General features: G+C 32.6%; 1 protein-coding gene and 1 long non-coding RNA gene across 4 annotated transcripts in view; one reads left to right on the forward strand and one right to left on the reverse strand.

The window, feature by feature from the left end:
* The window catches only part of RBBP8 (RB binding protein 8, endonuclease), a 109,717-nt gene that overhangs the window by 34,463 nt on the left and 47,805 nt on the right, over positions 1-27,449 (forward strand). Inside the window, exons 4-5 of one of the 2 annotated variants that reach the window (XM_074276522.1) lie at positions 4,119-4,161; positions 10,896-10,991. The exons of the other annotated variant lie outside the window; for it this stretch is intronic. Coding sequence (XP_074132623.1) covers positions 4,119-4,161; positions 10,896-10,991 — 139 coding nt within the window. The remainder of the gene's footprint in view (positions 1-4,118; positions 4,162-10,895; positions 10,992-27,449) is intronic. 2 annotated transcript variants of the gene reach the window in all.
* LOC141547900 (uncharacterized) overlaps positions 15,956-27,449 on the reverse strand; it is a 139,326-nt gene continuing 127,832 nt past the window's right edge. For both annotated transcript variants that reach the window (XR_012483664.1, XR_012483663.1), the window contains one exon: positions 15,956-18,342. This is a non-coding gene — a long non-coding RNA (uncharacterized LOC141547900). The remainder of the gene's footprint in view (positions 18,343-27,449) is intronic.

A 27,449-nucleotide genomic window follows, 5' to 3' on the forward strand; every position in this document is an offset into this window, starting at 1 on the left:
ACTTAGTTTTGATTCACATAGTTTACATAGATGAAACACAATTATTTATAATTAAAATATAAATTGATGTGATAAATATGGTAAATAATATGGATTAAAATTTTTTAACTTTGAAATTTCTATCCACCAAGAGAACATGAGCAACAGTATTAATCTTCAAAGTCAAAGGAGATGATCTGTTCTACATTAATCTGTTATTAAAAGGAGAGTGATTTTATTCACTTTTTTGATATTTGGGGAACCGTCGATCTTTTTAAATGTGCCATGTATATACACCTTATCTTGTAATCAAGGGATTTTAATTTATTCAGTTCACTTAAATATTTTGGGGGCAATATAGTGAGTATGAAAATATGAATTAGGTTCAAATTCTTACCATTTTTCTTTTTTGAAATATATTTCCTGCTACATTGCTAGATTTTTATTTAAATTTAATTTGCTTGTATTTTAAGTATACATATATTTACCTAATACAATCAGTTCAGTTGCTCCTAAGTTCAGATGCAAGTGAGGATAGTGTTACTTGTAGTATGATGTTTGGCCTTTTAAGCAGTGCCTCTTGAACTGATGGCTCAGGTTGCCACTGTTACAATTCCAAATACTTGGTTGAACAGAATGCCTGTTCATACAAGAGCTGCATTGTTGTACAGCCTCATTCCTTCCGATGGGTGTGGAGCAGGATTAAAGTACACTTTATAGGGGTTCTAATTGCAGATGCCTAATTGACTTGATGAATAGTGAGCACTTAAAAAAAAAAAAAAAAAAAAAAAACACAAACCTCTGTTTCTCCACTGGATCTGCATGACAGAACAAATGTCTCACAGGTGTTGAGTGCTTATAAGATAAAAGAGTAGTCTTTCTATATTTCCCAAGAATTTTCTTTTGAAGTCTATGCAGAATTTTGTATTTCATTGTTACCTTCTTTTTAAAAATGGTCTGTGGCATGAATCCATTTTATCTTTGGCTCCACCTTCCTTTTTTAAATGCAAGCCTGAATTTCAGAGGGTCAGCCAAAACAAAAAGCCTAGGAAATCTTGTCAACAAGTAAACTTTCATGTTATCATTCTTTGGAAGAGAAAAAGTGAGAAAAAAAATTGCTAACTTCAAATGTTGTTCTAACAAGGTCTTGTGTTGTTAGTGGTTTTTTGAAATTAAATGAGTTAGGTGTAAAGCCCCTTATTTGAATGGTTTAATGAGTTTTTCATTATTACCTAATTAACAAGAAAAAATATCTTTAATTCATAAAATTTTTCTTCATTATGGAGAACAAGCAAAAAAGGGTAAAAGAGATATATGTTATCTCTGAGTGGTAATTCAGTCTACCTTCTGAAAGAGTATTATAGCCAAGAGTGTACCATTAATCTTGTTTTCAAGGATGTTATTTTTCCACACGATTAAATTTCACAAATTAACAACAAATTTTTAGTGGCAGCTAGGAGGAAGAGTGAATACAGCACAGGCTCTGGAATTCAAATCTGGTCTCAGAAATTGATACTAACTGTATGACCCTGGGCAAGTCACTTAACTCCATTGCCTCCCCTCCCCCCCAAAAAAAATGGAGAAGAAAAGATAAATTGTTGATATTCTGGAGCACCAGAAAAACGTAGAGAAATCTCTATATTAGTGTCTCTGTGAAATATACTTTATTTCCATACTACTACCAGGGTGAAAAATAAATTAAAAGGATTTAAAAAAATTACTCATTTGTCCTTTTTTTCTTGAAGAGGACCATGATTTTGTGGAACTGATGCCATGACTTACAAGTCATGACTTTTTTAAATGAAAGAGGGCTGTGCAAAGTCACCTGCCTCACTTTCCCCTTCAAAACAACTTGGTTCCAATGGCAAGATATAAATTATGATGATGGCCCTGGGTACAGTGAGAGACCTTGGCCTTTTTAAACTAAAGACCTGTTAAGGTCTCGGTTTGACTGAGGCAATACCCAGGTAGTGATTAAGACTAGGTAAGAAATGAGGCAGAGAATGGTCCCTTTTACCCAGTTCAAAATTAAAAAAAATCAATCTAGGTTTCTGGCCAAAACAGAAACAATTGCTATTTATTTACATTCACTCTAAGCCTATCAGGGCCCAAATAATCACCAAGTAGAGCTTGGCTTTGGACCTGTTGTTGGCCAACAATATAAAATTATTAAGGCAAGATAGAAGAGTTTGGATGCAAATAGGAAGTGGGGAATCAGCTGGGTGTGCACACCTGCAATGGTTAGGGTTGTTGGTGGGAGCAATGAGGTTGGTGGATTTCTTGAGGTTAGAAGTTCTGAGCTGCAACAGGGCTAAGATTAATTGGTTTATATCTACACTAAGTCTGCCGTCAAGAGAGTATTCCCTTTGGAATAGGGAGCTACCATACTATACTGTTCAAGGGTCAGAAAACAACAAGTCAAAGTTTCCATGATAATCAGCAGTGGGATAGGCTTGTGACCATTTTGCTTCTAGCCTGGATGAAAATTAGATCTGGTCTCCAAAAATTCCAAAGCAAATAAAAACTCCATTTAGGTTATTGATTATGCTATTTTAACATCAGTCAGTGATGAGAGTGGCAGTGGGAAACCTTATTTCTAAGATAAAGAATTTAAAAGATTGAATAACTACTTTTTGTTAGCTGTATTGATGATGCTATTTTATGTGCATTCATGCCATGAAAAACTTTTCTAAAGTAATAATTTAAGAAGAATCATAAAGGCAGAAGAGACCTGAGAGATCATTTAGTCTGATCCCACCACCCATTCATGCCTAAATGGTAACTTTTTTTTTAAACACAGCATCCACAATATGTGTCTAAATTATTTAGCCTCTTTGTGAAGAACTTTAACAAGGGCAAACTCATTATTCCTTGAGGCAATCTGTTTCATTTTTTAATAGCCATAGCTGTTAGAAACTGTTTCCTTATATAATAAAGGAAAACTGCCTCCTTATAGTTCCATCCATTGGTGCTAATTCTACTTTCTGAGGCCAAACAGTATATGAAAACTATTTTTTAAAAAAAGGAAAATTATATATAAAAAAAAGTTACACAGTTGGAGTTAGGAAACTTAATACCTTTGTTTTTCCCTTCAATTCCTCTCACTATCAACATAATTCATTCTTAAAAACTAAGACCAGACTATTTGTTGTTTGTCCTTCATTCTTAAAGAGGACCATGACATCAGGGAGGTGATGCCATGACATGCAAGGGAATTGAATTTAAGTGAGGGAGGATTGTACAAGGTCACCTACCTCACTTTCCCTTCCAGAACCATCTGAGTCCAGTGGCCAGATATAGATCAGGATGACTAGAGATGGCTCTGGATGCAATGGGAGACCTTGGCCTTTTTTAAGCTAAGGTCTTCAGTAATTAAGGGTAGGTAGCCAATTGAAGCAAAGAATCTCTTCTTTCATCTAGTAAAAAAAAAAAAATCTAAATAAATATATAAACCTGGGAGAGAAAGAGCCTCAGAATTTCTGGCCAAAGCAGATCTCTGTTCTTTTCATATACCAAACTATGTATTTGCTTCAATTCTCATTAATAAAATTATAAATATATAAAAAGAAGCTTATTAAGATGTGAATCTTAGGTGAAAGAACTTGATTAAGTAACTTTGTGTTGGAAAAATGAAAAATAGAATTTGTAAATCCTGGAGTTGATGCTGTGAGAGAAATCATGCTTAACACAAATGATTCATAGAACATGGATATATGTATGCGTATGTATAGGTACACAAAACTTAAAATCATTAAGCCTGAAACTTCTACTAAGAGTAAATTTCTCACTTAAGGAGGCCTTTTTTTTTTTTTTTAAACCCATAAGATTTTCATGTCATGTACTGAAAGGAAAAATTTACTCAGTGACATTAGTATAATATAAGATTGTTTGCCTTCTCAATGAGTGGGAAAAGAGAGGGAGAGAATTTTGAAATTAGAATTATAAAAAATAAATGTTGAAAATTTTTACATGTAATTGGGGGAAAAATAAAATATTATTCCATTTTAAAAGTAAGCATAATAGATTTTAGAGGAAATGCATTTCCTTCTAATTAACATTATGGTTATTCAACTACTAGATGGAAGTTGTGAACTATATCAGTAAATTACAGCTGTTCTTTTTTTTCTTACTTTTTTCAGCCTTACAGATCAAAGTAACCAAGCTGAAAAAGGAACGGATTTTGTAAGTATATGTAATATAATATCAGTATTTTTTGTATAAAAAAATGGCATTTTATTTTTCTTATTATCACCTATAATTTTTGAGTAGGAAAAAAATTGATCCAATTTCTTCATCTTACATATAAGGAAAATTAGCACAAAGTTTTACCTGCCCATGATCATATGACTAGTTTGTAACAGAAGTGCATTAGTCTTAATGCCACTGTCTCCTGTCTCCTGACTTTTGGTACAATGTTCTTTTACTTATTTACAAATGTAATGAATGAGTTTTTTGGAAGTGAATTTTTTTCTTCTCAAATTTTGCTTTGTTTTCTTACTAATCATTTTAGATTATAATATAATTATGCAGTCCTTCAAATTATAAACAGAAAGCAAACAGAAGTAGCTAAGTGACAAAGTGGATAAAGCTTTGGGCCTGGAATCAGGAAGACCCGAGTTCAAATTTGTCTGTAAAAACTTACTGGCTGTATGATTTTGAGCAAGTCAGTTAACTTGTGTTTGCCTTAATCCACTGGAAAAAGAAATGGCAAACCACTTCAGTATCTTTGCCAAGAAAACCCCATGGACAGTGGTCTTAAAAGAGTCAGACACAACTGAACAACTGCATAAATGTTTTACAGTTTCCAGATTTTATCCCTGTTGAATGCCCCTGCTATCATCTAATATCTTAATTTGCATTATAATCTTGCTATCAGCTGGTGTGAGTTTAGTACCAGCGCTTATACTATACCCTAATGGTGAGATCATTTGACCCTGTGGATATTAGTTTTCTACTATATTTTGTGTCAAGTGGCTTTACCTCCTTTCCTTTCAAACAATCAAGGATGGGATGAAAAGCTAGAATAGTAAATACATATCTGGGAGCACTTAAGTTTTACCTTTTTCTATTCTATTCTAATCTGAAAATGAATTGAAAGAAACCACTTTGGTGTAGCTTCTTTTTCACAGTTTATCCTAAAGTTTTGACTATCCTAGAATTTACAAGTAATAATGCTAAACATGAAATTCTGTAAAGTCAAATACAGTACCATGTAAACAATATGGCTTGGGCTGATTGTCTCACATTTACAGTTGGAATTACAAATCAGTTTTTATTAGAGTATAACTAAAAACAGGTTTTATAGTTGCTCTAGAACAAGTTATTTAACTTATATCCTATTTCCTTATGAAGTTCTATTCCAGGAAAAAATCCCTAGTGCCTAATTAGGTTCCTTTGCTTACAGAGAAGCCTCCAACATGTTTTTTCTTCTGGGAGGAAAAGAAAAGATGGGGTATACAAGGCACATTTTTGCAACCCTGAGTTTTGGGGATAGTTCAGTGAATATCCATAGTACTTCTGATAAGAGTTAGGAAAGGGGGAACCCCTTTTGGGTCGGTGCAAGAATAGTCCAGTGATGGTGCAAGAGTCCCCTATAAAGAATTTACAGGCCTGAAAACCTAGATTGATAAAAAAGGGTTATTTGGGGTTTGGAAGTAAGGGTAAAGGTAGAAAGATGCCAGGGCCAGAGGTGGCGGGGGGGAGGGGGGGACGGACAGGAACCCTTACATGGCCGGAAGGATGCCATGTTTGGGGTGTTCCTGCAAAAAGTGGCCTGAAGGGTTTCCCTTTTTATAATCCTGAAAGTGGTTGGAGTCCCAGGCTCCTGGCGGGTTTTCAGCCAGGGTCAGCATTGAATAGAATTCAATGGGTTTTCAGGTAAGGAAGAAACTGTGGTGATTAGGAAAACCCAAGTTAGCTCAGATCTGGGCAGGACTGGGGAAAGCCAGGATATCATTGGAATTCAAAAGGGTGCTTTTTGACCAGGATTTGTGAATCAAAAGATCCTATCTTAAAGGGACTTCAACCCCCATCACTTCTTACATGATGGCTCCCACTCATAAACTGAATTCTCAGAATGTTCATATTATAAGGAGAATATAAATTTCCAGCTCTTTTTGTGGACAGTTACAATTTTCTTCATTCCCATAATGAAAAGAAGTTACGGTGAACATAGCCAAATCTCTTGTCTTTATGTTCAGTTGTTTTCAGTAATGTCTGACAGTATGGTCCCATTTGGGGTTTTCTTGACAAATAATGGAGTGGTCTTCCATTTTTTTCTGAGGAAATGAGGAAACTGAGACAAACAATAAAGTCATTTATCCAAGGTCACAAAACCTGTGTGTTTGAGGACAGATTTTAGCTCAGAAAAATGTTACTGACTCCAGGCCCAGCTGTCTATACACTGTCTTTATACTTTATAGAATTATTTGCATGATTACAGGATTTGGATTTCTTAAAAAGTCAGTCAAAGGATAAAATCAAGTAGCATTCATTTTTGATGACATCATTAAAATCCCTTACCACTTATTTATTCCCTGTTTTATGAGATTTGTAATATTTTTGTCCATTGAAAATCACAAGATAAAATATGATTTGTTTTCAGAAAAAGATAAGCATTTTTATTAATGGTAAAGATTTTTTTCTGAAATTTTTTAGAGAGAAGGGAATTATGAAGGTTATTATATTATTAATTTCATACTCGGAATAGCCTGAATACTTAATACTTTTGATATAGTTGCTATATAGTTTTTAATCATCTGTAGAAGATGAGAATTATCACTAGCATACTGTTTTGTGACTTAATACATAACAAATTAAATAGCTAAATTATTGTTTGCTGGAGTCTTTCTACAAGCCTCTCATTGTATGTATAATAGCCTTATATAGGAGTTCTTGTTCCCTCTGACTCCTAAATACCTATGGTTTAATATTTCAGAGTTGATAACTAGTTGGACAATAAGTCCCTTATGCTGTAGTTTCATTCAACTTTGAAGCTAATGATCTTGTAAATGTTGGGTCATAGACCATTCATTAGGAATACTACTTTTAGAGCCAAAATGTCAGTCATTTTGGTCAAGAAGTATTTGAATGTGTAAGGTGATTGTAAGTTTTAAATTATATTCACTACTAAAATGTTTTTCAGAGGAAGCTCAAGTTTTACAGCAAAGGATAAAATAAGCCTAGCAATAATGTATTTATTTTACTTAAAGAAGTAAATGTTTAAAAAATAATTCCATGAACTTGTAATATTAACAATAAATATTTTGGTATTGTAACAATCATAGAATTGTGGAATCTTACAGTTGGAATGCATGGCAGTCTAATCCATCTAGTCCAACTCTTACTTGATTATGATTCTCCTCCACAATATACCCTACAAGTGATAGATTGGTCTTTCAGCCTTTGCTTGAAGACCTCAAATTAGGGAGGACTTACTACCTTTCAAAGCAATCTAGGTGCACTTTTGGATAATTCTTATTGTTAGAAAGTTTTTATTTATATTAGGCCTACATTTGCCTTTTCACAACTTTTACTCATTACTTCTAGTTCTGATGAAAAGCAGAACAAATCTATTTTCTCTTCCACATGACAACCCTTCATGTACTTGAAAGACTGCTGTTGGGTTCCCCTTAATTCTCTTATTCAGATTAAATATTCCCATTTCCAACATTAGTTGTCATATATCATTACCTCAAGTCCTTTTACCTTTCTGGTTCTTTTTCCCCTGCACATCTCCAGCTAATTGATGTCTTTCCTAAATTATAGCACCTACCAATGTAAAATTTTTTCAGATGTCATCTTATTAGGGCAGAGTAAAATTAGGCTATTACCTCTTGATTCCTTGGTATTAGATCCTTCAGGGCATTCTAAGATCATTTTATTGATCTTGTTGAACTCCAAATATACTAAAATTCCCATATATTTTGGACACACTCATTTCTAGTCTTATCTTCTCTATCCTGAACTTGTGAAATTAACTTTTTAAATGTAAATTTGTCCCTATTTCATTTTATTCAGTGTTGAATGTTTTAATACCCTGAATTTTCCCAGTCTTGTCTCCCAGCTTTGTGTTATCTGCAGATATAGTCTGTGACTTTATCCAGATTGACTAAATAAAAAAATTAAATAATAGAAAGCCAAATACAAAACTGCCTCTGAAGACTACCTTCTTACTTCTTATTTCTTACTACTTTATCAAAATGAAATTATTTTCACTTGTATATTATAGATGCTCATAATAAAATTTTATGTAATAAAAAGTTACATAACTAAAATTTTTGAATTTTATAACCAAAATGTAAATGTGTATTTTCCTTGACAATGGCAATCACTGCTCAGATACTCATTTTTTTTAATTGAATTGAGACAAAAAATTCCATATGTGACACTATATAACTTGTTTAAAATATTATAAAGTCTATGAATAACATACCGGTATGAAAACAAGCTGGTTATATAAATGTCATATAAGTACTGTGTAGCTATGCACAGATAGTGGTATACCTCAAGTACCCTTAAGTGTGATATACCTGGCAAAGTAAGTGGCTGCTTTTAGAAATAAGAGAATTATTAAGATTGTACTCTTCACAGGGCAAATTAAAACTGTGCTTTCAAACCAGAGACTGGATTTCTCTTGATTTTAGTCTAGTTTGTCTTTTCTCTCTTCACTGTCAAACGCCATTGTGATAAGAACGTATATATTTTTTTGTTTCCAGAAACTTCTCGTCCTTAGGAATCCCTCCTTGAGATAGAGACATGATATTTGGTATTATCATTAAATCTTCCCAGACATATGTTTTGATCATAAAACATGGTGACTTGCAGTTGCACACGTTTTAGTTTATTAGGATTTGTTCCATTTTTGTCTTTGTATCATTGGCACCTAGCACAGTACTTGGCATACAGTAGGTGCTTACAAATATTTGTTGGCTACTTTTGTTGGGGAAAGATGAAAATTTTTAAGACTGTAATTCTAATCTTTTTGGGAGCACTTAATAATTTATAGTCTGTCCTAGTTATATAATCAAAGAGGCTATCCTATTTGCCATGTTAAGTGACAGGATGACTTTTATCTTCCTGAATCTTAGTGCTTTAGTTTCTTTATAGCTATATTGATTTTATTGCATCTTCTGATATTTATACCATAACTGCCCATTTTGCATTTGCAAATCTCCTTTGCAAGGAATTTTCAAAAAAATCCCTTCTTTTTTTGCTAGATGTTTTAAAGTTATAAACTAAAATTCTGAATAAATAAAAACACTTGTTAAGGACTTTTTTTCTGTCTTAAGATGCAATCTGTTGAAAAAGAATTTTGACCTTTTCATCATTTCTATAACAGATGATAATTTCCTTATGGTAAATCAGATTCATAAGGATTTAACTGCTTTCTACCTGTTTTTATTCAGAGTGGTTGCTTTTCTTGATCTAGTAAAGTAACGAAGCAACTATGTTTTGGCTTGTTGAATCAGTCTTGTACATAGTCATGTACTTAGAATGTTGCACATAAAATTATCAATTGTTTACAACATTTTACATATGACTAGTACATTCATTATATAACAGAATACAAAATATTCTTGACTCAGAAAAATAAAACCATTTAACCCAGAGCCGGAGTCAATGGTTTGATGACATTCTGGGAATATATACATTAGGATAAACTTATAGTAAAACTGCCTTAAAATAAAATTTTTTTGTTATAGCTAACTCATTTTGGATAGGTTTCTGTATTGGCTCCTTTTATTACATTCTATCCTAATTGTTAGAACAAAGCTTCAGTGTATTTTCAATTGTTTAAACTATTTGATAGATTCATTTCTATGTCTTTAGAAATTCCTTTTTGATTGCTTTTTGGGGGGATGCTTTAAGAGTCATATTACCCTATAAGGAATATGTAAATTTACACAGAGATCATTATTTTTACAACTGGACTGAGGAAAATTAACAGATGTGATATTAGTTTCATGTTTTAAAAGCTGTCTTTGTCTTTTGTAACATGGTTTTGTTTTAAGACAAATATTTGCTAATTCTTTGTTTGAGTTATAATAGAATGTTTAGCTACCAGAAAGTCAAGCAATAATATAAAAGTATTTCACTGAAAATATAGACATTCTTATAAACAAATATATAGTTTTATAATTTGACATACACATATATGTACACATATACCTATGTTGTATATAGTGTGTATATACATATATGTCTATATATGTATATACATACACACATAAAATTGTATATAATGGCATTTTTAAGATCAGTTAGATTTAATGCTATATTAAAGGAAATGGTGTTATGTAGTAGCACAGAAGCTAAAGGATGGTCCTGGATATGAATAATTCTCTTCTAAAATTTTGATTAAGTTGTTGATTTTTATGGGCTTTACCTAAAATTAGAATTTGGCTTCTCAGTTATTTATTGCTCATGAACTAAATTTCTGAGAATGTATATATATAAATGTACTTTTTTAGAAAATGTTTGGTTATGCTGCTGAACTGAAAATAACACTTCTAAAGAATCAATTATATTATGAATTTTTATGTATTTTAAAGGTGCACTGTGCTTGTTTACAGTTGAAACTATGGCAATTAGAAGTAATTCTTGAATTTGTTAGTATCTCAAGTCATTTATGTTATATACCTTTCATGCTCTTAATATTAATAAATATTTCTCACTACTTAACCTTTTGGAGAAAACCAAGAAGTCATTATAATTGGAAGTAATTATCATTCTTATCCCAGTACAATTAAAACCCTATACAATTTTATTTTCAAGCTCTGTCTGATGATATTATTTCAGACAGTTTAGAGCAGCAAAATTCTAATAGGAGAGAGAATTGAAACAATTTCTTGTAATTCCAGAGTAATAATAGTTGATCTCTTCTTTCTTTCTTTTTTTTTTTTTTTTTCCTTAAGAGATGCACAAAGATTGGAAGAGTTTTTTACCAAAAATCAACAATTGAGAGAGCAACAGAAGGCCCTTCATGACACTATTAAAGTTTTGGAAGATCGGTGAGTTTGCACATGATTGTAAAGCATATTTTGAAATAGAGGTAAATTTTTTAGTTAACTACATTAAATTTAGTTTTTAATCATATTTGTAATTAAAAGTTGATATCATCTTCCATTTATAAATTCTGGAAAAAGAATTACCCCCAAATAGAGGAAGAGTACCATAGCTTTCCTATCAAAGATTGAGAGAGTATTTTCTGCTTCTGCCCTTCATTCCACCAGGCTGGAAATAATCTCTTCTGTTTTCACATCATTTATGCATTTCTCATAGCACTGACCTGCTTCTGTTGTGGAAACAGAAAAGATATTAAACAGAAAATTCCTTTTTTTCTTCTACCTCACTTTTAGTCCCTTGCTTTACATGAATAATCTATATATTAAAGATTTTTTTTTTTTTAAGTTCCAAATATCCTCTCCCCCTCTTTTACCACTGAGAAGAAAAGGAAAATAAAATCTATTACAAATATGTACAGACATGGAAAGAAATTTCTATATTAGCCATATTACAAGGGGAAAAAATTGCCATTTTTATTATATTAATTTAGCCTACATGAGCTGTTCTATTTTGCAATTAGCAGATTTGTCTTTATGAGTGTAAAGAATTTTATGTTCATATAGTTTCTCTGTGTGTTTTGGAAGATAACCTCCCAAGTATTTTATACTGTCTGTAATTATTTTAAAAGTAATTTCTCTTTCTAGTTATCCTTCTTTGTTTTGTTGAGAATACAAACATAATTATATGTATATACAAGTGTGTATGTAAATATGTGTTTATGGAAATGCTGTTACTTTTGTGTGTTTATTTTGTATCCTATAACTTTGCTGAAGTTAATTATTTTGATTAGGTTTTTAGTTTACTCTTTAGGATTCTTTATGTAAAGCATTTAAAAAACAAATATAAAAAATGATCACTGATTTTTTTTTTTTTTCATCATTTATATTTCTTCAGTATTTTTTTCTTGTCTACAATAGTGACTAATAATACTTCAACCCTGATCTTATTTTTGAAAAGTTTCTGGCTTTTCCCTTAATACAGATAATGCTTGTTTTTGGTTATAGATTGATAATACCATTTTAAGAATTGCTCCATTTATTCCTGTAATTTCTAGGGTTGGGTTTTTGTTTTGTTTTATTTATTTTTTGTTGAGGCAATTGGAGTTAAATGACTTGCCCAGAGTCACACAGCTAGGGAAATATTAAGTGTTTGAGGTCAGATTAGAATATAGGTCCTCCTAATTTCACTGCCATTGCTCTATCCACTGTACCATCTAACTGCCTCATTGGTTTTTTTTTGTTTGTTTGTTTTAGCAGCAATGGTTGTTGAATTTTGTCAAAAGCTTTTTCTGCCCCTATTATAGTAAATTTATGATTTCTGTTGGCTTTATTGTTAATGTGGTCAATTGTGCTGCTAGGTTTCCTAATGTTGAACTAGCTTTGCTTTCTTCACATAAATTCACACTGGTAATTGTACAATTTTTTTTTTTTTTTTTTTTTTTTTTTTTTTTTTGTTATATTGATTTAATTTCCTGGCTGGTATTTCATTTAAAATTTTTTCATCAACTGGGGAAATTGGCCCTTAGTTATCTTTTTCTGTTTTGTCTGTCCCTATTGTAGATGTTAAAACTATATTTGTGTCATTAAAGGAATATGGTAGTATTCCCTTTTTGCCATTTTTTTTCCCTAACTCATTTATGTGTGTATTCAAATTGTTCTCTAAATGTTGGTTTAAATGTTCTAATTCTGCCCCCCCTTTTATTCCCCTCATCCCCCCCATCCCTCTCACTCTCCCCCATCCTTTCCACGTGTGATTTGTTTCATTTCTTTTTCTAAAATAAGATTATTTAAGTGTTTGTTTGCAATTGGGGTCAAGTGACTTGCCTAGGGTCATACAGCTAGGAAGTGTTAAATGTCTGAGGTCAGATTTGAACTGGGGTCCTCCTGACTTCAAGGGTAGTATTCTATCCATTGCTCCATTTAGTTGCTCCTATTTAAGTATTTTTAGTATTCTGTTCTGTTAATTTGTGCAATTTATATTTTGTAAATTTTCATCCTTTGATTGTTTTTATTGGCATATAGTTGGGTAAAAAAAAGCTTCTAATAATAATTGCTTTTATTTCCTCTTCATTGTTGGTTATTAGCTCACCTTTTTCATTTGTTGATACTGGAAATTTTATTTTCTTTCATTAAAAAAAATCATTAAGTCCATTAAAATTCATTTCATTAAAATCAATTAGCCAGTAGTTATTTAAAAAATAAAAACAAAAAAACCAACTCCTGGTTGGTTTGTTTTCTTTACTTGCTATTTTGTTAATTCATCAGGATCTCAATTTTGGTGGTTAGTTGGGGGACTTTAATATATTGATTTTTTTTTTTTAATTGCATGCCTAGTTCATTGATCTGCTCTGTCTCTCTCTCATTGATTTGTTTCAAATTGCACATTTTCCCTTTAAGTAGCTTTATCCTACAAATTCTGATATATCATCATCTTCTTATCATTATTTTTAATAAAATTATCTAGTATTTCTGTAATTTGTTTTTTGATCCACCCATTGTTTGGAATTAAATATATACTTTATAATTAATGCTTACTCTATGCTTTAAAAATCTTTTATTGAATGTAATATTTTTTCCATTATGGTAAAAAAAAATTTTGTTGAATATTTCTGCTTTTCTCTATTTGCTTGTGAGATCTTTATTCTCTAATACATGGTAAACTTTTGTGAAGTTGATAGACTCAGTTGAGAAATACATATACAGAGAGTTGTTGCTTTAAGTGAATTTGTCTTACATAAATTCATCTCCTGAGCAGACAGACTCCATACTAGCAGCAGTACCTGTGTACTGTGCAGTCCTGTGCCACGGGTTTTCCACATTAGTGCTCTGACACCAAGCTGTAGAGGGTCTGGGGCTCTTGTGAAAGAAGAAATATAGAACAATCCACTAAAATACATTAAGTGAGAACTGGCTGTACTCCTTTTTTATTAAACTCTTATTTCTCTAGAAGTCTGTTATGTCTAATTTTTTCTAAATCTTTTCATTTCTTTAACTTTCTCATTTATTTTATGACTAACTTTAAGTTTGAGAGGTCAAATTGAGGTCCCCTCATTATAGTTTTTAAAAAGCTTTTTATTTTCAAAACATGCATAGGTAGTTTTCAATATTCAGCCTTCTAAAACCTTATATTCCAAATTTATTTCCTTTCCCTTCCTCGCCCCACTTTCCCTACATGGAAATATATGTTAAATCCAATATATGTTAAACATATGCTATGTTGTGATCCATACTCAGTCCCCATAGTCCTTTCCCTGGGTACAGATGGCTTTCTTCATCATAAGACCATTGGAACTGGTCTGAATCATCTGATTGTTTTTTGTTTTTTTTTAAATTTTTATTTTATTTTATAATTATAACTTTTTTTTTTGACAGTACATATGCATGGGTAATTTTTTACAACATTATCCCTTGCACTTACTTCTATTCAGATTTTTTCCCTACCTCCCCCAACCCCCTCCCCCAGATGGCAGGCAGTCTTATACATGTTAAATATATTACAGTATATTCTAGATACAATATATGTGTGTAGAACCGAATTTCTTGTTGCACAGGAAGAATTGGATTCAGAAGGTAAAAATAACAGTTTACACTCATTTCCCAGTGTTCCTTTTCTGGATGTAGCTGATTCTGTCCATCATTAATCAATTGGAATTGGATTAGCTCTTCTCTATGTTGAAGATATCCACTTCCATCAGAATACATCCTCATACAGTATCCTTGTTGAAGTGTATAATGATCTTCTGGTTCTGCTCATTTCACTGAGCATCAGTTGATGTAAGTCTCTCCAAGCCTCTCTGTATTTGTCCTGTTGGTCATTTCTTACAGAACAATAATATTCCATAACATTCATATACCATAATTTACCCAACCATTCTCCAATTGATGGACATCCATTCATCTTCCAGCTTCTAGCCACTACAAAGAGGGCTGCCACAAACATTTTGGCACATACAGGTCCCTTTCCCTTCTTTAGTATTTCCTTGGGATATAAGCCCAGTAGTAGTATGGCTGGGTCAAAGGGTATGCACAGTTTGATAACTTTTTGGGCATAATTCCAGATTGCTCTCCAGAATGGTTGGATTCTTTCACAACAATGCATCAGTGTCCCAGTTTTCCCACAGCCCCTCCAACATTCATCGTTATTTGTTCCTGTCATCTTAGCCAATCTGACAGGTGTGTAATGATATCTCAAAGTTGTCTTAATTTGCATTTCTCTGATCAATAGTGATTTGGAACACTCTTTCCTATGAGTGGAAATAGTTTTAATTTCATCATCTGAGAATTGTCTGTTCATATCCTTTGACCATTTATCAATTGGAGAATGGCTTGATTTCTTATAAATTAAAGTCAATTCTCGGTATGGAGATGAGGCCTTTATCAGAACCTTTAAGCATAAAAATGTTTTCCCAATTTGTTACTTCCCTTCTAATCTTGTTTGCATTAGTTTTGTTTGTGCAGAAACTTTTTAATTTGGTGTAATCAAAATTTTCTATTTTGTGATCAATAATGGTCTCTAGTTCTCCCTTGGACACAAACTCCTTCCTCCTCCGAAAGTCTGAGAGGTAAACCATCCCATGTTCCTCCAATTTATTTATGATTTCGTTCTTTATGCCTAAATCTTGGACCCATTTTGATCTAATCTTAGTATGTGGTGTTAAATGTGGGTCCATGCCTAGTTTCTGCCATACTAATTTCCAGTTTTCCCAGCAGTTTTTGTCAAATAATGAATTCTTATCCCAAAATTTGGGATCTTTGGGTTTGTCAAACACTAGATTGCTATTTTTATTCACTATCTTGCCCTGTGAACCTAACCTATGCCACTGATCAACTAGTCTATTTCTTAGCCAATATCAAAGGGTTTTGGTGACTGTTGCTTTATAATATAGTTATAAATCAGGCACAGCTAGACCACCTTCACTTAATTTTTTTTTTCATTACTTCCCTTGAAATTCTTGACCTTTTGTTGTTCCATATGAATTCTGTTGTTATTTTTTCTAGGTTATTAAAATAGTTTCTTGGAAGTCTGATTGGTATAGCACTAAATAAATAGATTAGTTTAGGATCATCTCATTGTTGAATGACACACACACGTCTTCACCAATAGAAGATTCAGTCCATGTAGGAACTGTTTCATTTCTATTTTTCTGTCCCTGGTACCTAGCACATTTTGTTATATAGTCATTTTTTAGTCATATCTGACTTTTCATGACTCACTTGTGGGGTCTTCTTGGCAAAAATGTTGGTTTTGCCATTGCTTCTTCCAATTCATTTTACAGGTGAAGAAACTGAGGCAAACAGAATGAAGGAAGTTGTCTAGAATCCCACAGCGAGTAAATGCCTGAGATTTAAATTCAGGATGAGTCTTACTGACTCCAGACCTGATATATCACTTACCTGCCCATATCTAGCTGCCTATACCTAGTACGTAGTTGGTCCCTGATCAATACTTGTAAAATCATCTAATAAACCTCTCTTATCCTCCAGCTATTCTCTATCCTCTTTGATCCTCTGGTTATTATCCTCTATCTGGATATTATCTTTTATCTGGTTATTATCCTCTATCTGGTTATTATCCTTATCTTATTAAGACCTCTAATATGTTAAAAATGAGTTATATTCTATCTCGGGGGAGCAGTTACCCTACTTGACAAAATCATAAAGCTTTGCTATAATATAATGGTTGGTGGCTTTATTAAGTTATTAGGTTCAACTGTCTTTTTGTTAGGGGAAAAAATTGCCACTCAAAAAAAGAACTTCAAGAGTTTTAGAGTAGATGATTTAATGTTTAGTTAAATTGTGCTTTAGTTAACTTGTTTAATCCTTTAGAGTAAGCATAAGTCATTAAAGTTTTATGGAGTGTTTAAGAGTTTAATAAAGTAAACTTATAAAAGCAAATACAGTTATTCTGCCAAGGTCTTTAAAAGGTTATGTGTAGTTTTGCTAAACATCTTAATATTTATCACAAAATTTGTTATCCACTTTTTAAAAGGCTTACTATTCTTGTGATAATGTTTTGTTAGGACTTAATCATTAGATAGAAAATCAGAAATCTTAGTCTTGGCTCTGCCATTGCTATCTTTGTGAGCTTGGACAAGTAACTTAACTTCTTAGGTTATAATTAACTTAAAAAGAGGAGAAAGAGATGGATAAAATGACCTTTAGAGATCAGCTGTAAAATTCTGTGGTTTTTATTGAAATCTTTGACTGAAAGGCAAGTCACTAACCCATGTAGACACAATCTTCTTTTCAGTATAGATAATACCTGTGTTTGTGCTCTTTGAGGACATGAAATAAAACTTTGAATGTGTCCAGTAAAATCAGCTACTGTTGTTATGTTATTATCATTGATATTTCCATGAAAGAATTCCAAATACATTATAAAATCTTTTTTTTTTTTCTTAAATGAAAGAAAAAATGAAAATACAGTATTAATAAGCTATCCAAAGATTGAAACTTTAGGAGCCAATAATTTCATTGAGGATAGGGTACTTCCTCCAACAGTGCAGATAACAACTTATCTTTGCCTTTATTATATGGTTTTTGTAAATTGTTGTGATTAAAAAGTATTAATTGCTAATGGCCTAATTTCTTTGGTAAACCTTTTTGAATTTAACCAGACTGTCTCTTAAATAACGACATGCAAAATGTTATGGGTCTATCCTTGATGTATTTTGAGCTTGATGGATAAGCTTGTACTTTCATACCAATTGTAGTAAACCATTTAGATATATAAATGAACTATAGTTTCTTAATATATGTGTGTATGTATATATGTATATAAATATGTGTGTGCATGTGTGTGTGTGTGTGTGTGTGTGTGTGTGTGTTTATACATACCACATATATTTTTATTGATTCTTGGAAGTTCCTCTTAAAGTTTTGGTTGCAGTTAATAATGTCAGGTAAGTGATTTTATGTCACTTATTTCCTGCTCCCTCTGAAGTAGAACAAGTAGTCAAGAGAATTCTTTTGGGTTGTAGCTTGTAATGTAATATGTTTACTAGCTAGAAGTAGTTTTAATTCCAAAGAAGCTTCTTGACCCTCATCCCTAGGATCAAACTTTCATGAAGGAAAATAGATGATTTTCTTTTCCAAATCGGTGTGATTACTCTCTTCTCAGCCTCATCCCTTCTGCTCCTGTTCCTTTTATCTTCTATTGTCAGGTGGCTGGGTGGTACAATGGATCCAGCTCTGGGCCTGGAGTCAAGAAGATTTGAGTTCATTCCAGCCTCAGACACTTAGTAGTTGTGTGACCTCAGACAAGTCACTTAACCTTTTTTTGTCTCAGTTTTCTTTTCTGTAAAATGAGATAGAGAAAGAAATGGCAAAACACTTTAGTGTCTTTGCCAAGAAAATCACAAAAAATTGGACACCACTGAAACAACTGGACAACAAACAGTTCTCAGGTAGCCATAGTAAGAATGAGTGGTAGGTAAGAAGGTAAGAGTTAAGCTTTTATTATATGAACAGGAAAAATAATAGATTTATTATATTGATTTATATTTGAATTCCAAGGTCTATGGTAGCAATATAGTAGGTATGCCCTGGTACAATGTCAAGGGTTTTTTTTTTCCTACTTGTTTTGACCAAAAATATCTTTTCTAAAGGTTGTCTCCTTTGGATTTTTCTAGTTAATTACACTGTCTGGTATAGAAACAGGTTAACTTCATGTTAAACACATTGCATTTTCATATTCTTTTTAACAACTCTATACTTTTAAATGAAAGTTATTTCAGAAAACAGTGGGATTCTATTGAAAAAACAAACTACTCACTATTTAGAAGCAAATTAACCAGACAACAGGATATTGTTTAATACCCAGAATTATAGCATTTAGTTAAAATTATTATTGAATGTCGCAAAAGGCTTCTTTTCTACTAGTGTACTTCTAGCTATGACTTTTATTCATCCAGATAAAGTCTATTATTCTTCTTGTGTGATACGGAAATGGTGAGGGGTCACCATTTAATTAAAAAACTGGAGAGAACTCTAGAGAAAAGCAAAGTTTATTGTACTTTCTCTCGAGAAGGGCATCCCACCCTTCTAGCAGACAATGGAAGAGAGGAAGCACTCCTCTGGGCTGGACAGCACCTTTAATCCCTAATGCAAAACACCCCCTCCCACCACTGACCCTCATCCTCATTGGCTGAGAGTCTTACATTCTAAACGAGGGATCTACCCACGAAATTGAACTTGACCAATAAGTACATAGTTGCCCATATTTGACTGAAATGGGGAGGAGATTGTGTCCTGGGAGGGTAGCAGGAAGGGGACCCAATTATGCCCTTGAATCAATGCTCAAAGTCCTTCAGGCCTACTCCAACTCTGAAGTAGATGAAACCTTACTTGATTTTCACACCTGTCTTGAAATATCTCACCTCATTCATTCTTATTGCATTAATCCCAACTTCTCAACTGTTGGAAAATTTCTGATGCTAAAGAGTTAGTAGAAATACTAAGTCTATTAGAAAAATGCTTCAAATGGTCCATCTTTCAGCAGGCAGTTTTACAGTATCTTGGTTGAAGAATAGTAAAGATATAGTAGAATCTTATATTTATTTTGTAATTTTAAATGTAAGTATAAACATAAAGGATGCCACAAATGTTTAATGTAATTAAAGTGCAGAAGTGGTTTGCTTAAGAGATAAGAATATGCATGTCCTTTAAGGCTTATGTTATGTTTTATTTTGCTTGCCAAAGTGTAATTTTAATTTGGTACCATATTGAGATGAAAAATCTGTACAGTGTAGCCAAATTTTTTTGTACACCATATTAAAAAACTGTAAATTCACACTGATCTGAAAGATAGACTTTACTATTTCCTTACTTCAGTAAGTAAATTTAGTAAATCATTAAAATGATGACAAATCAAACATTTCCAATCTATTATATTCTGGGATGAGATTATATTTTTTATATTTCTATTTTTAAATTTTCTTCAGTAATGCAAATCTGAAAAACATTGTTTCATATGTATGATTAGGTTTTTTTTTTTTTTTTTTTTAATTATATATTATTATGTGACTTTCAGTGGGTCTCTTAAAATCATTGACTTAGAATTTGAAATGCATTGTTGAGGCAATCTATGCAAAGTCAATTCTATGGCCATTGTTTACCTGGTAACAAGGCTTTGTTCTTGATAAGAGATATAAAGGAACTTTTTTCTAGAGATAAAGTTCCCTTTCTCAAGAAGGTTGTGTTCCATAATAGAGAGAGTGTGGTATAAAAGAAATAATGCATATGCGCAAGAAAAATTGAAGTAAAAGAGAACAAAAATAATCATGTGGCAGGGGATCAAGGAATGCTTCATTGGAAGAAGAAACACCTGAATTGAATCTTGAAGAAGGAAGATAAGGATTTTGAAATGTGGAGATGAGGAGAGTACATTTCAGGTTGGGGAGGGCAACTTGTGAAGATGCATAGTGAGTGATGAACTATTGAATTCTGAGAACAGTTAGCAGACTAGTTTGTGCCACAGTTCTCTTTTATTGTCCTGCCTCAGTTTCCCAGTTGGTCCTGCCTCAGTTTCCCCAATTGTCCTAACTTAGGTTCCCTAAGTTGTTCTGCCTCAGTTTCCCTAATTGGTCCTGTCTCAGTTTCCTTAATTGTTATGCCTCAATCCCTCAGTTGCAAACCCCACACTTGTTCATTAAGACTGGCATAACTCAGAGGTTATAAATTGTCAATGTGTGAACTCAGAAAGGGGGGACTCCAGACATTCTCTCTCTAGTCAGACACTATCTTAACTCCTAGCTTGTTAGAATTTATGGTCCTACCCCCCAACCTGTCAGAAATGAATTGATGGTTCCTGCCTAGAGATTCCTGCTCATCAGAGTTTGGACTCTACCCTCCTGCCTTTATTTAGCTACTGTGTATAAATATATCATTAAGAACTCAAATTGGCTGCTGTTTCTGGCTGGATGCTGGATTCTTGGAGACAATGGTCTCAATCAGCCCTGGGACCAAACCATGGATCCGTTTGGTCCCAGTAAATCTCTCCCTTCCAAATAAAATATTAAAAACTCTCTAATCTCTGTCCTGCCTCGGTTTCTCTGGCATTACAAAAGGATGTTGTTTTTTTATCTTATAAAGGGTAGCCTTTGAAGATTTTTGACCCTAACTCTGACATGATCAGATTCAAACTTTAGGAAAGTTATTCTGGTAAATGGTTAGATGTATTGAAAAGGAAGTTAGTCATCAAGGCAAGAAGGTTGAGGACTTGAATTAAGGTATGATGGCTGTTGTCTTTAGAGAGAAAGCACTATGAAGGGATATAGAAACTGAGGAAAAAGCAAAAGCCATGGATGACTCTTAAAATTATGAGGAGCTCTGGGAATATCAGTACCTCCTGGGCCTCTGATTCTCCTAACTTGGTATTCAAAGCCATTTCTTATGGGCAATGAACTTTACTACAACTAACAATAGCTGCTGCCTAGTGACAAGCAGGCCCTTTTAGCCAGAGAGAAACAGAAATATACGACATGTAAAAAACTCCAAAAAGCAAATACAGATTTGGGGTGGGAAGAAGTAAAAAGAGCCAGCTTACCTTTTATCCTAAGAATTTCTTTGGAAATATATACTCTTGTTTTTCAAGAATGAACCAAATGAAGATTAAGAGATTTTTTTTTTTTGTAGCAATTTCTTCTTATCAGCAGTAATTTTTATTTTTATTTTTTCTTTTTTTTATCAATGATAATTATTTTTATTTTATTAGTAATGTAAAATGAAACATTAAATTTTTTTCTATTAGATAATTTATTTTTATGTATTAGAATTCAGACAGAGGTATTAATAAAATAGTTATAAACATTTTTACCAGACAAGCTTCCTGGAAGTGGGAAAAATGTTGGGGAAAACTATGGTGATATTAAAAAGCGAACTAAATTAGTAACATTTTAAAAATTATATTAGATAAAAAGTAATTTAACAATTTTTTCATAGAGAAATCTATATTTGTGTTTTGATATCACATTAAATCATGAGCAGTGTTTTTTAAAACATACATAGACATAGCTGACTCAAAGATAAATTGGAATCCATCTCAATCTTTTTTTTTTTCCCCTTAGGCATTTGAGGTTAAGAGACTTGCCCAGGATCACACAGCTAGGAAGTCTTAAATGTCTGAGGCCAGATTTGAAGTCAGCTTCTCCTGACTTTGGGGCAGGTGCTTTATCCACTGCTCTATCTAGCTGCTTGATCCATCTCAATCTTAAAAAATGGAAAAGTTAATTAGAAAAACGCAAATATTTTTTTAAATTTTAGAAGCATTTTATTTTGGCAACATTGTGTGGAACATGTTAGTTTCAACATTTAAAAAATACTTCTTTTATTCCCTTTTGACTTCCAAACTCATATCTCATTTATTAGATTGTGCATTATTCCCTTCAAAAGGCGGGAACCCATACTTTTTTTTTTTTTTAAATAGCATAGGTTGATGCTGGGTTTAGTTATACATCACCTTTCTACAAGTAATGCTGTTATCTAAAATTTAATAGTCATTTGATGTGTTTTTTTTTTTTTTTTTTTTTTTTTTTTTCCTTTTTAACTATTCTCTGGTCAGTTTTGTCTTGATTGTTTTGCCTATTAGGATCAGATTTTTTTTTTTTTTAAATTTAGAAAAATGATAGGTAAGATTTACAAAGCACTTTAATGTTATTATATGGGAGCCACTTGCCAGTGGTTGCTGGAGGTCTAACTTAGACCTGTAGAATAGATCTCTTCATGTGAGAGGATGATGATACAAGGAGACTGAGAGGCAGTTGCCTTCTCTGACCTGTCTCCTCTTCCCTCTGCCTCCAATTTATTTCATTCCCAATCCAGTAAAGGCTGTTTTTCAACTCCTTCAAGTTTATGATTCACAGCTGTGGAAACTCTAGGAGAATTGACCTGCCCCTTCACTTAGGCATCGTCCTTAACACTTTAAAGTTTCCAAAGGACTTTATACACACCATGATATTTAATCTTCAAAACCACCTAGTGATATAACTACTATTATTATAACTAATAATCTCTGTTTTGCAGAGTAGGATTCAGATTCAGAGAAATTAGATGAATTGTGGACTATCAAGAGATATTCCAGAGCCCAGATCTGATCCTCAGGTCTAACATTCTTTCTATTTTACTATGATCTCCTGATCAGAAATTACATTAACTTTAGTTGCAAATATACCCATATGCCCACTTCCCCCTTCCTTAAAAAGTAACTCAAAAACAAGTAATTAACAAACATTTATCAAGTGCTTACTGTATGCCTAGGATTTGTGCTACACCTTTGGAATATATAGAAAAAACAAAAATAGTTCTTGCCTTAAATTAGTTACCTCTTGAAACATCAATCTGTTTTCTTGGTCAGTTGTTTTTGTTCTTAGTTCCCTCACACTTTTTTCCCTATTTTTTTTCAGTCATTTGAATTTGTTCTAAATATTTTCTGATATCTTGTGAAGTCATTAGTTTCATTCTAATTTTCAAGAAATTATTTTTTTTTTTTAGGAATTTTGGTTGCATTTGTTATATGGATGCCAGATATGTTGTGTACATATCTGTACCCACCATAGAGGTGACAGACAATACATTAGGGCTTGAAAGCCATCAGCTTAACCTATCTGCCTGAGGGTTTCATCTGGCATGCATTTATCAATTATTTATTTCTTCCCTTAATTCATTATTTATTTATTTTGTTTGTTTATTAATTAAAGGTAGTAGGGTAGAAACCTACAATTGATTGAGGAAAAGAGGTAGAATTCTGTCCTTCTTCCTACATGCTACTTAGAGTTGCTCACTCACTCTTTGTAGTCAAGAGACAGTCCCATCACCTTAGGCAGTCAATGGCTCCCATTTTGTTTTAGAGGATTAGAATTTTAATTTTTTGAAATTTGTTAAAGTTGTGATTATCTGTTTTCTCAGACTTTAATACAGCAAGCCAACAATAGTTATCTCTTCTATATCAGAGGGATTAGGAGCGTAGCACCCTTACAATATGGAAAACACATAAAATATTTTGACCCTCCTTTCATACCAGAGAAGTTTGTTATTATACAATACTATATACACCATGTGTGCACACACACATACACTGTCTTTATGCAATTGTGAGTTTCTAAATGTTTTCTTTGCCTTAAAAAAGCTTAAAATTTCATTAAGATCCTTGGAATGCTCTATATTAATTGTTCTTAACATCATTGTATTAGTGATCTATTTTTAAATACAAAAAAGTTTTCTGTGTGGATTTGTAATACATGGATAAGCTATGGTATATAGAACAAGGTAGATGCTTCTACTACCTCATAATGACATGGTAACTGCTACATTGTTTTCAGGTAACTTGTTCATTTCTTACTAAATTGATTATAACAATCATATAACAATTGGAACAAAAATATGCATTGGAATAAGAGATTTTTTTTTCCCAATGATTTCCCTTGTTAGACTTTGTCCAAGATTAATTATGATCAGTTTCTTTTATAAGTATTAGACCTCAATTTTGAGGGAATTTTTAAAGAGTAGCTAGAAAACTGGAATAATATCATTTTAGTAATAAAAGAGACTTTAATAATCTGGTTCAAAATCTCATTTTACAAATAAGGAAATTAAACTTGTTGAATAGCAGTGTTAGAATTAGAATATAGGTCTAGTGCCATGTGTAGCATACTACATTTGTTCAGAGAGAGGCAGCATGGTTTAATAAATAATCATCAGTTGTTGTCAACATTCACAATAATAATAATGCCTGAAGGCAAATCTCACTGGTTATAGGCAAGGGCTTTATGCTGCTTTTTAAAAATCAATAATACCCTCAAATTAAACATCAATTTTTGCAGACAATATGAAGTACTTGTAAGAGATAACATTATCTGGATGTTATGGAGCCAGTGGAGCCAATATTGTAGAGAATAAATAGAACTTTGCCTGAGCTCTTCCTGGCTTCCTTCAGAATCAATACTAGATCAAGCCTCTCAACAGATTTTGGAGTGACATAGTCCACAAATATTCAGAGTGTAATAATTTTCTAGCATAAGATATCTTGGAAGGACTTCAAGAAAAGTTTGTCTTAATTGGACAGGGGGGAATGTGGCTCAGTGCAAGTTTTGCACAGGAAGTCTCAGGGCAGAGAAGCCCCATACAAATAATTTAGTGGGAGGCTTTTAGACAAAATACTGTAGCATTGGCTACTCTGTCCTGGTTCAAAAAGGCCAGTGAATTAGCAGACTATCTGTGATATGTCCATTACAACTACAGAAGACAAATAGTGAATCTGAGAACCCCGGCATAACAGGCAGGCCTTGGCCAGGCTCATCCAATTCAGTGGGGAAGCCTATAGTACAACAGGCCCCAGCATGGGCAGTGAGAAGCCCCTGTAAACTCTTGACAATTTTCCTCTGTGCCCTAGGAGCAGATCTCAGTCTTTAAAAGTAAACAGAAAGAACTCTGACCATGCAGAGGTACTATGGAAACAAGGGAAGCACAGAACACAAATCCAGAGGAAGACCCCAAAGGCAAAATGTCTTCAGGTGAAACTTCAAAGTGGAATATGAATGGATCTCAAACTCAAAAGGCTTACTTGGAAAAATTCAAAAAGGATTTTAAAAATAGAGTTAGAAGAAAAATAGGGAAAAGAAATGAAAGTTTTGCAGAAAAGTTTGGAAAAGGAAACACAGAAATTGAAGAAAATTCCTTAAAATTTTTTTTTGGTGAAATGGAAAGAAAACAACTCATTGAAAAATAGAATTGATGGAGTAGGAAAAAAATTCAATGAATAAAACAACTTCTTTTAAAGTACAATTGGCCAAATGCAAAAAGAGGTTAAAAAGCTCATTGAAGAAAATGGTTCACTAAAAATTAGAACTGGACAAATGGAAATGAACAACTCAAAAGACATCAAGAATCAAACAAAGGAAAAAAAGGAGAAGAAATAGAAGTAAATGTGAAAAACTTTTTTTTTTTGCAAAAACAAGTGACCTGGAAAATAGATCCAGGAGAAAAAATATAAGAATTACTGGACTGCCTGAAAGACACGATGGGGAAAAAAAGGGAAAAAAAAAAAAAAAAACATCTTTCAAAAAATAAAGATATATGCCTTGATATTCTGGAATCAGGGTGAAATAGCCATTGAAAAAATCCACCAATCACCTCTTGAAAAAACTCCAAAATGAAAACTCCAAGGAATATTATAGCTAAATTCCAGAATTATCAGTTCAAGGAGAAAATACTGCAAGCAACCAGAAAGAAACAATTCAAATATTGAGGAGACATAGTAAGGATTACTCAGGACCTAGCAACTTGTACTTTGAAGGATCAAAGGGACTGGAATATATTTTGTATGGCAAAGGAGGTTGGACTACAATCAAGAATCAACCACCTGTAAAACTTAGGAATTATCTTTTAGGGGAAATAATGGATATTCAATGAAATACAGGGGATTTTTTATCATTTTTAAGAAAAAGAGCAGAACCAAATAGAAAATTTGATCTTTAAGAGAAGCATAAAAAAGTTAAGAAGGGAAAGTGGGAAAAAACTTTTTTAAAGGTTAAAATACTTATATTGCTACATGAAAAAATATGTACAACTTCTGAGAACTGTGTCTTTGTCAGGGTGGTTAAAAAAGTATACTTAAATAGCGTAGATGTAAGTTGACTTTAATGTGATGATGTAAAAAAGAAATTAGGGATTTTATTGGGAGAAGAAAAAAGGATAGGTAAAGTAGGATAAATTATGTCATGTGAAGTACAAAAGCCCTTTTTCAGTTGAGAGAAAGAAGGAAGAGAGGTGAGCATTGTTTGAACTTTAATCTCATTGGATATGTCTAAAACTGGGAATATCATACACACTTAGTTAGTTTGGTATAGAAATTTGTCTCAACCTTATAGGGAAATAGGGAAAGAATGAAAGGAAAAGGAAATGGAAATGAGGAAATGGAAAGAAGGGCAGAAGTAGAAGGGAAAGGGGATAAGAAAGGGAGGGCAGATTGAGGGAGGTAGTGGTCAGTAGCAAATAGGAAGTTAAGGAGGTGAATAGAATTTTAGAAAAGTTAAATATGATAGTATTTTGGAGAAAATGGAATAAGGGTAAAAAGGAATATACTTTTTTTCGGCAATACAAGGTACCTATACCAAAATTGACCATATTTTTAAGACCTAAAAACCTTATAATCAAATGCAGAAAGGCAGAAATAATAAATGCATTCTTTTCAGATCATGATGAAGTTAAAAATTACATAAATCATTACCATTTATATATATATATATATTAGTGACAATGCCCATTAGCAAGATTTAGAAAGAAATCTTTGTAAAAATAACTATAGCTAATATAAAATATTTGGGAGTTTACCTGCTAAGACAAAGCCAGAAACTATATAAACACAATTAGAAAATACTTTTCACATAAATAAAATTAGATCTAAGCAAT

The sequence above is a fragment of the Sminthopsis crassicaudata genome, chromosome 1, assembly GCF_048593235.1.
Source record: "Sminthopsis crassicaudata isolate SCR6 chromosome 1, ASM4859323v1, whole genome shotgun sequence".
Lineage (NCBI taxonomy): Eukaryota > Metazoa > Chordata > Mammalia > Dasyuromorphia > Dasyuridae > Sminthopsis > Sminthopsis crassicaudata.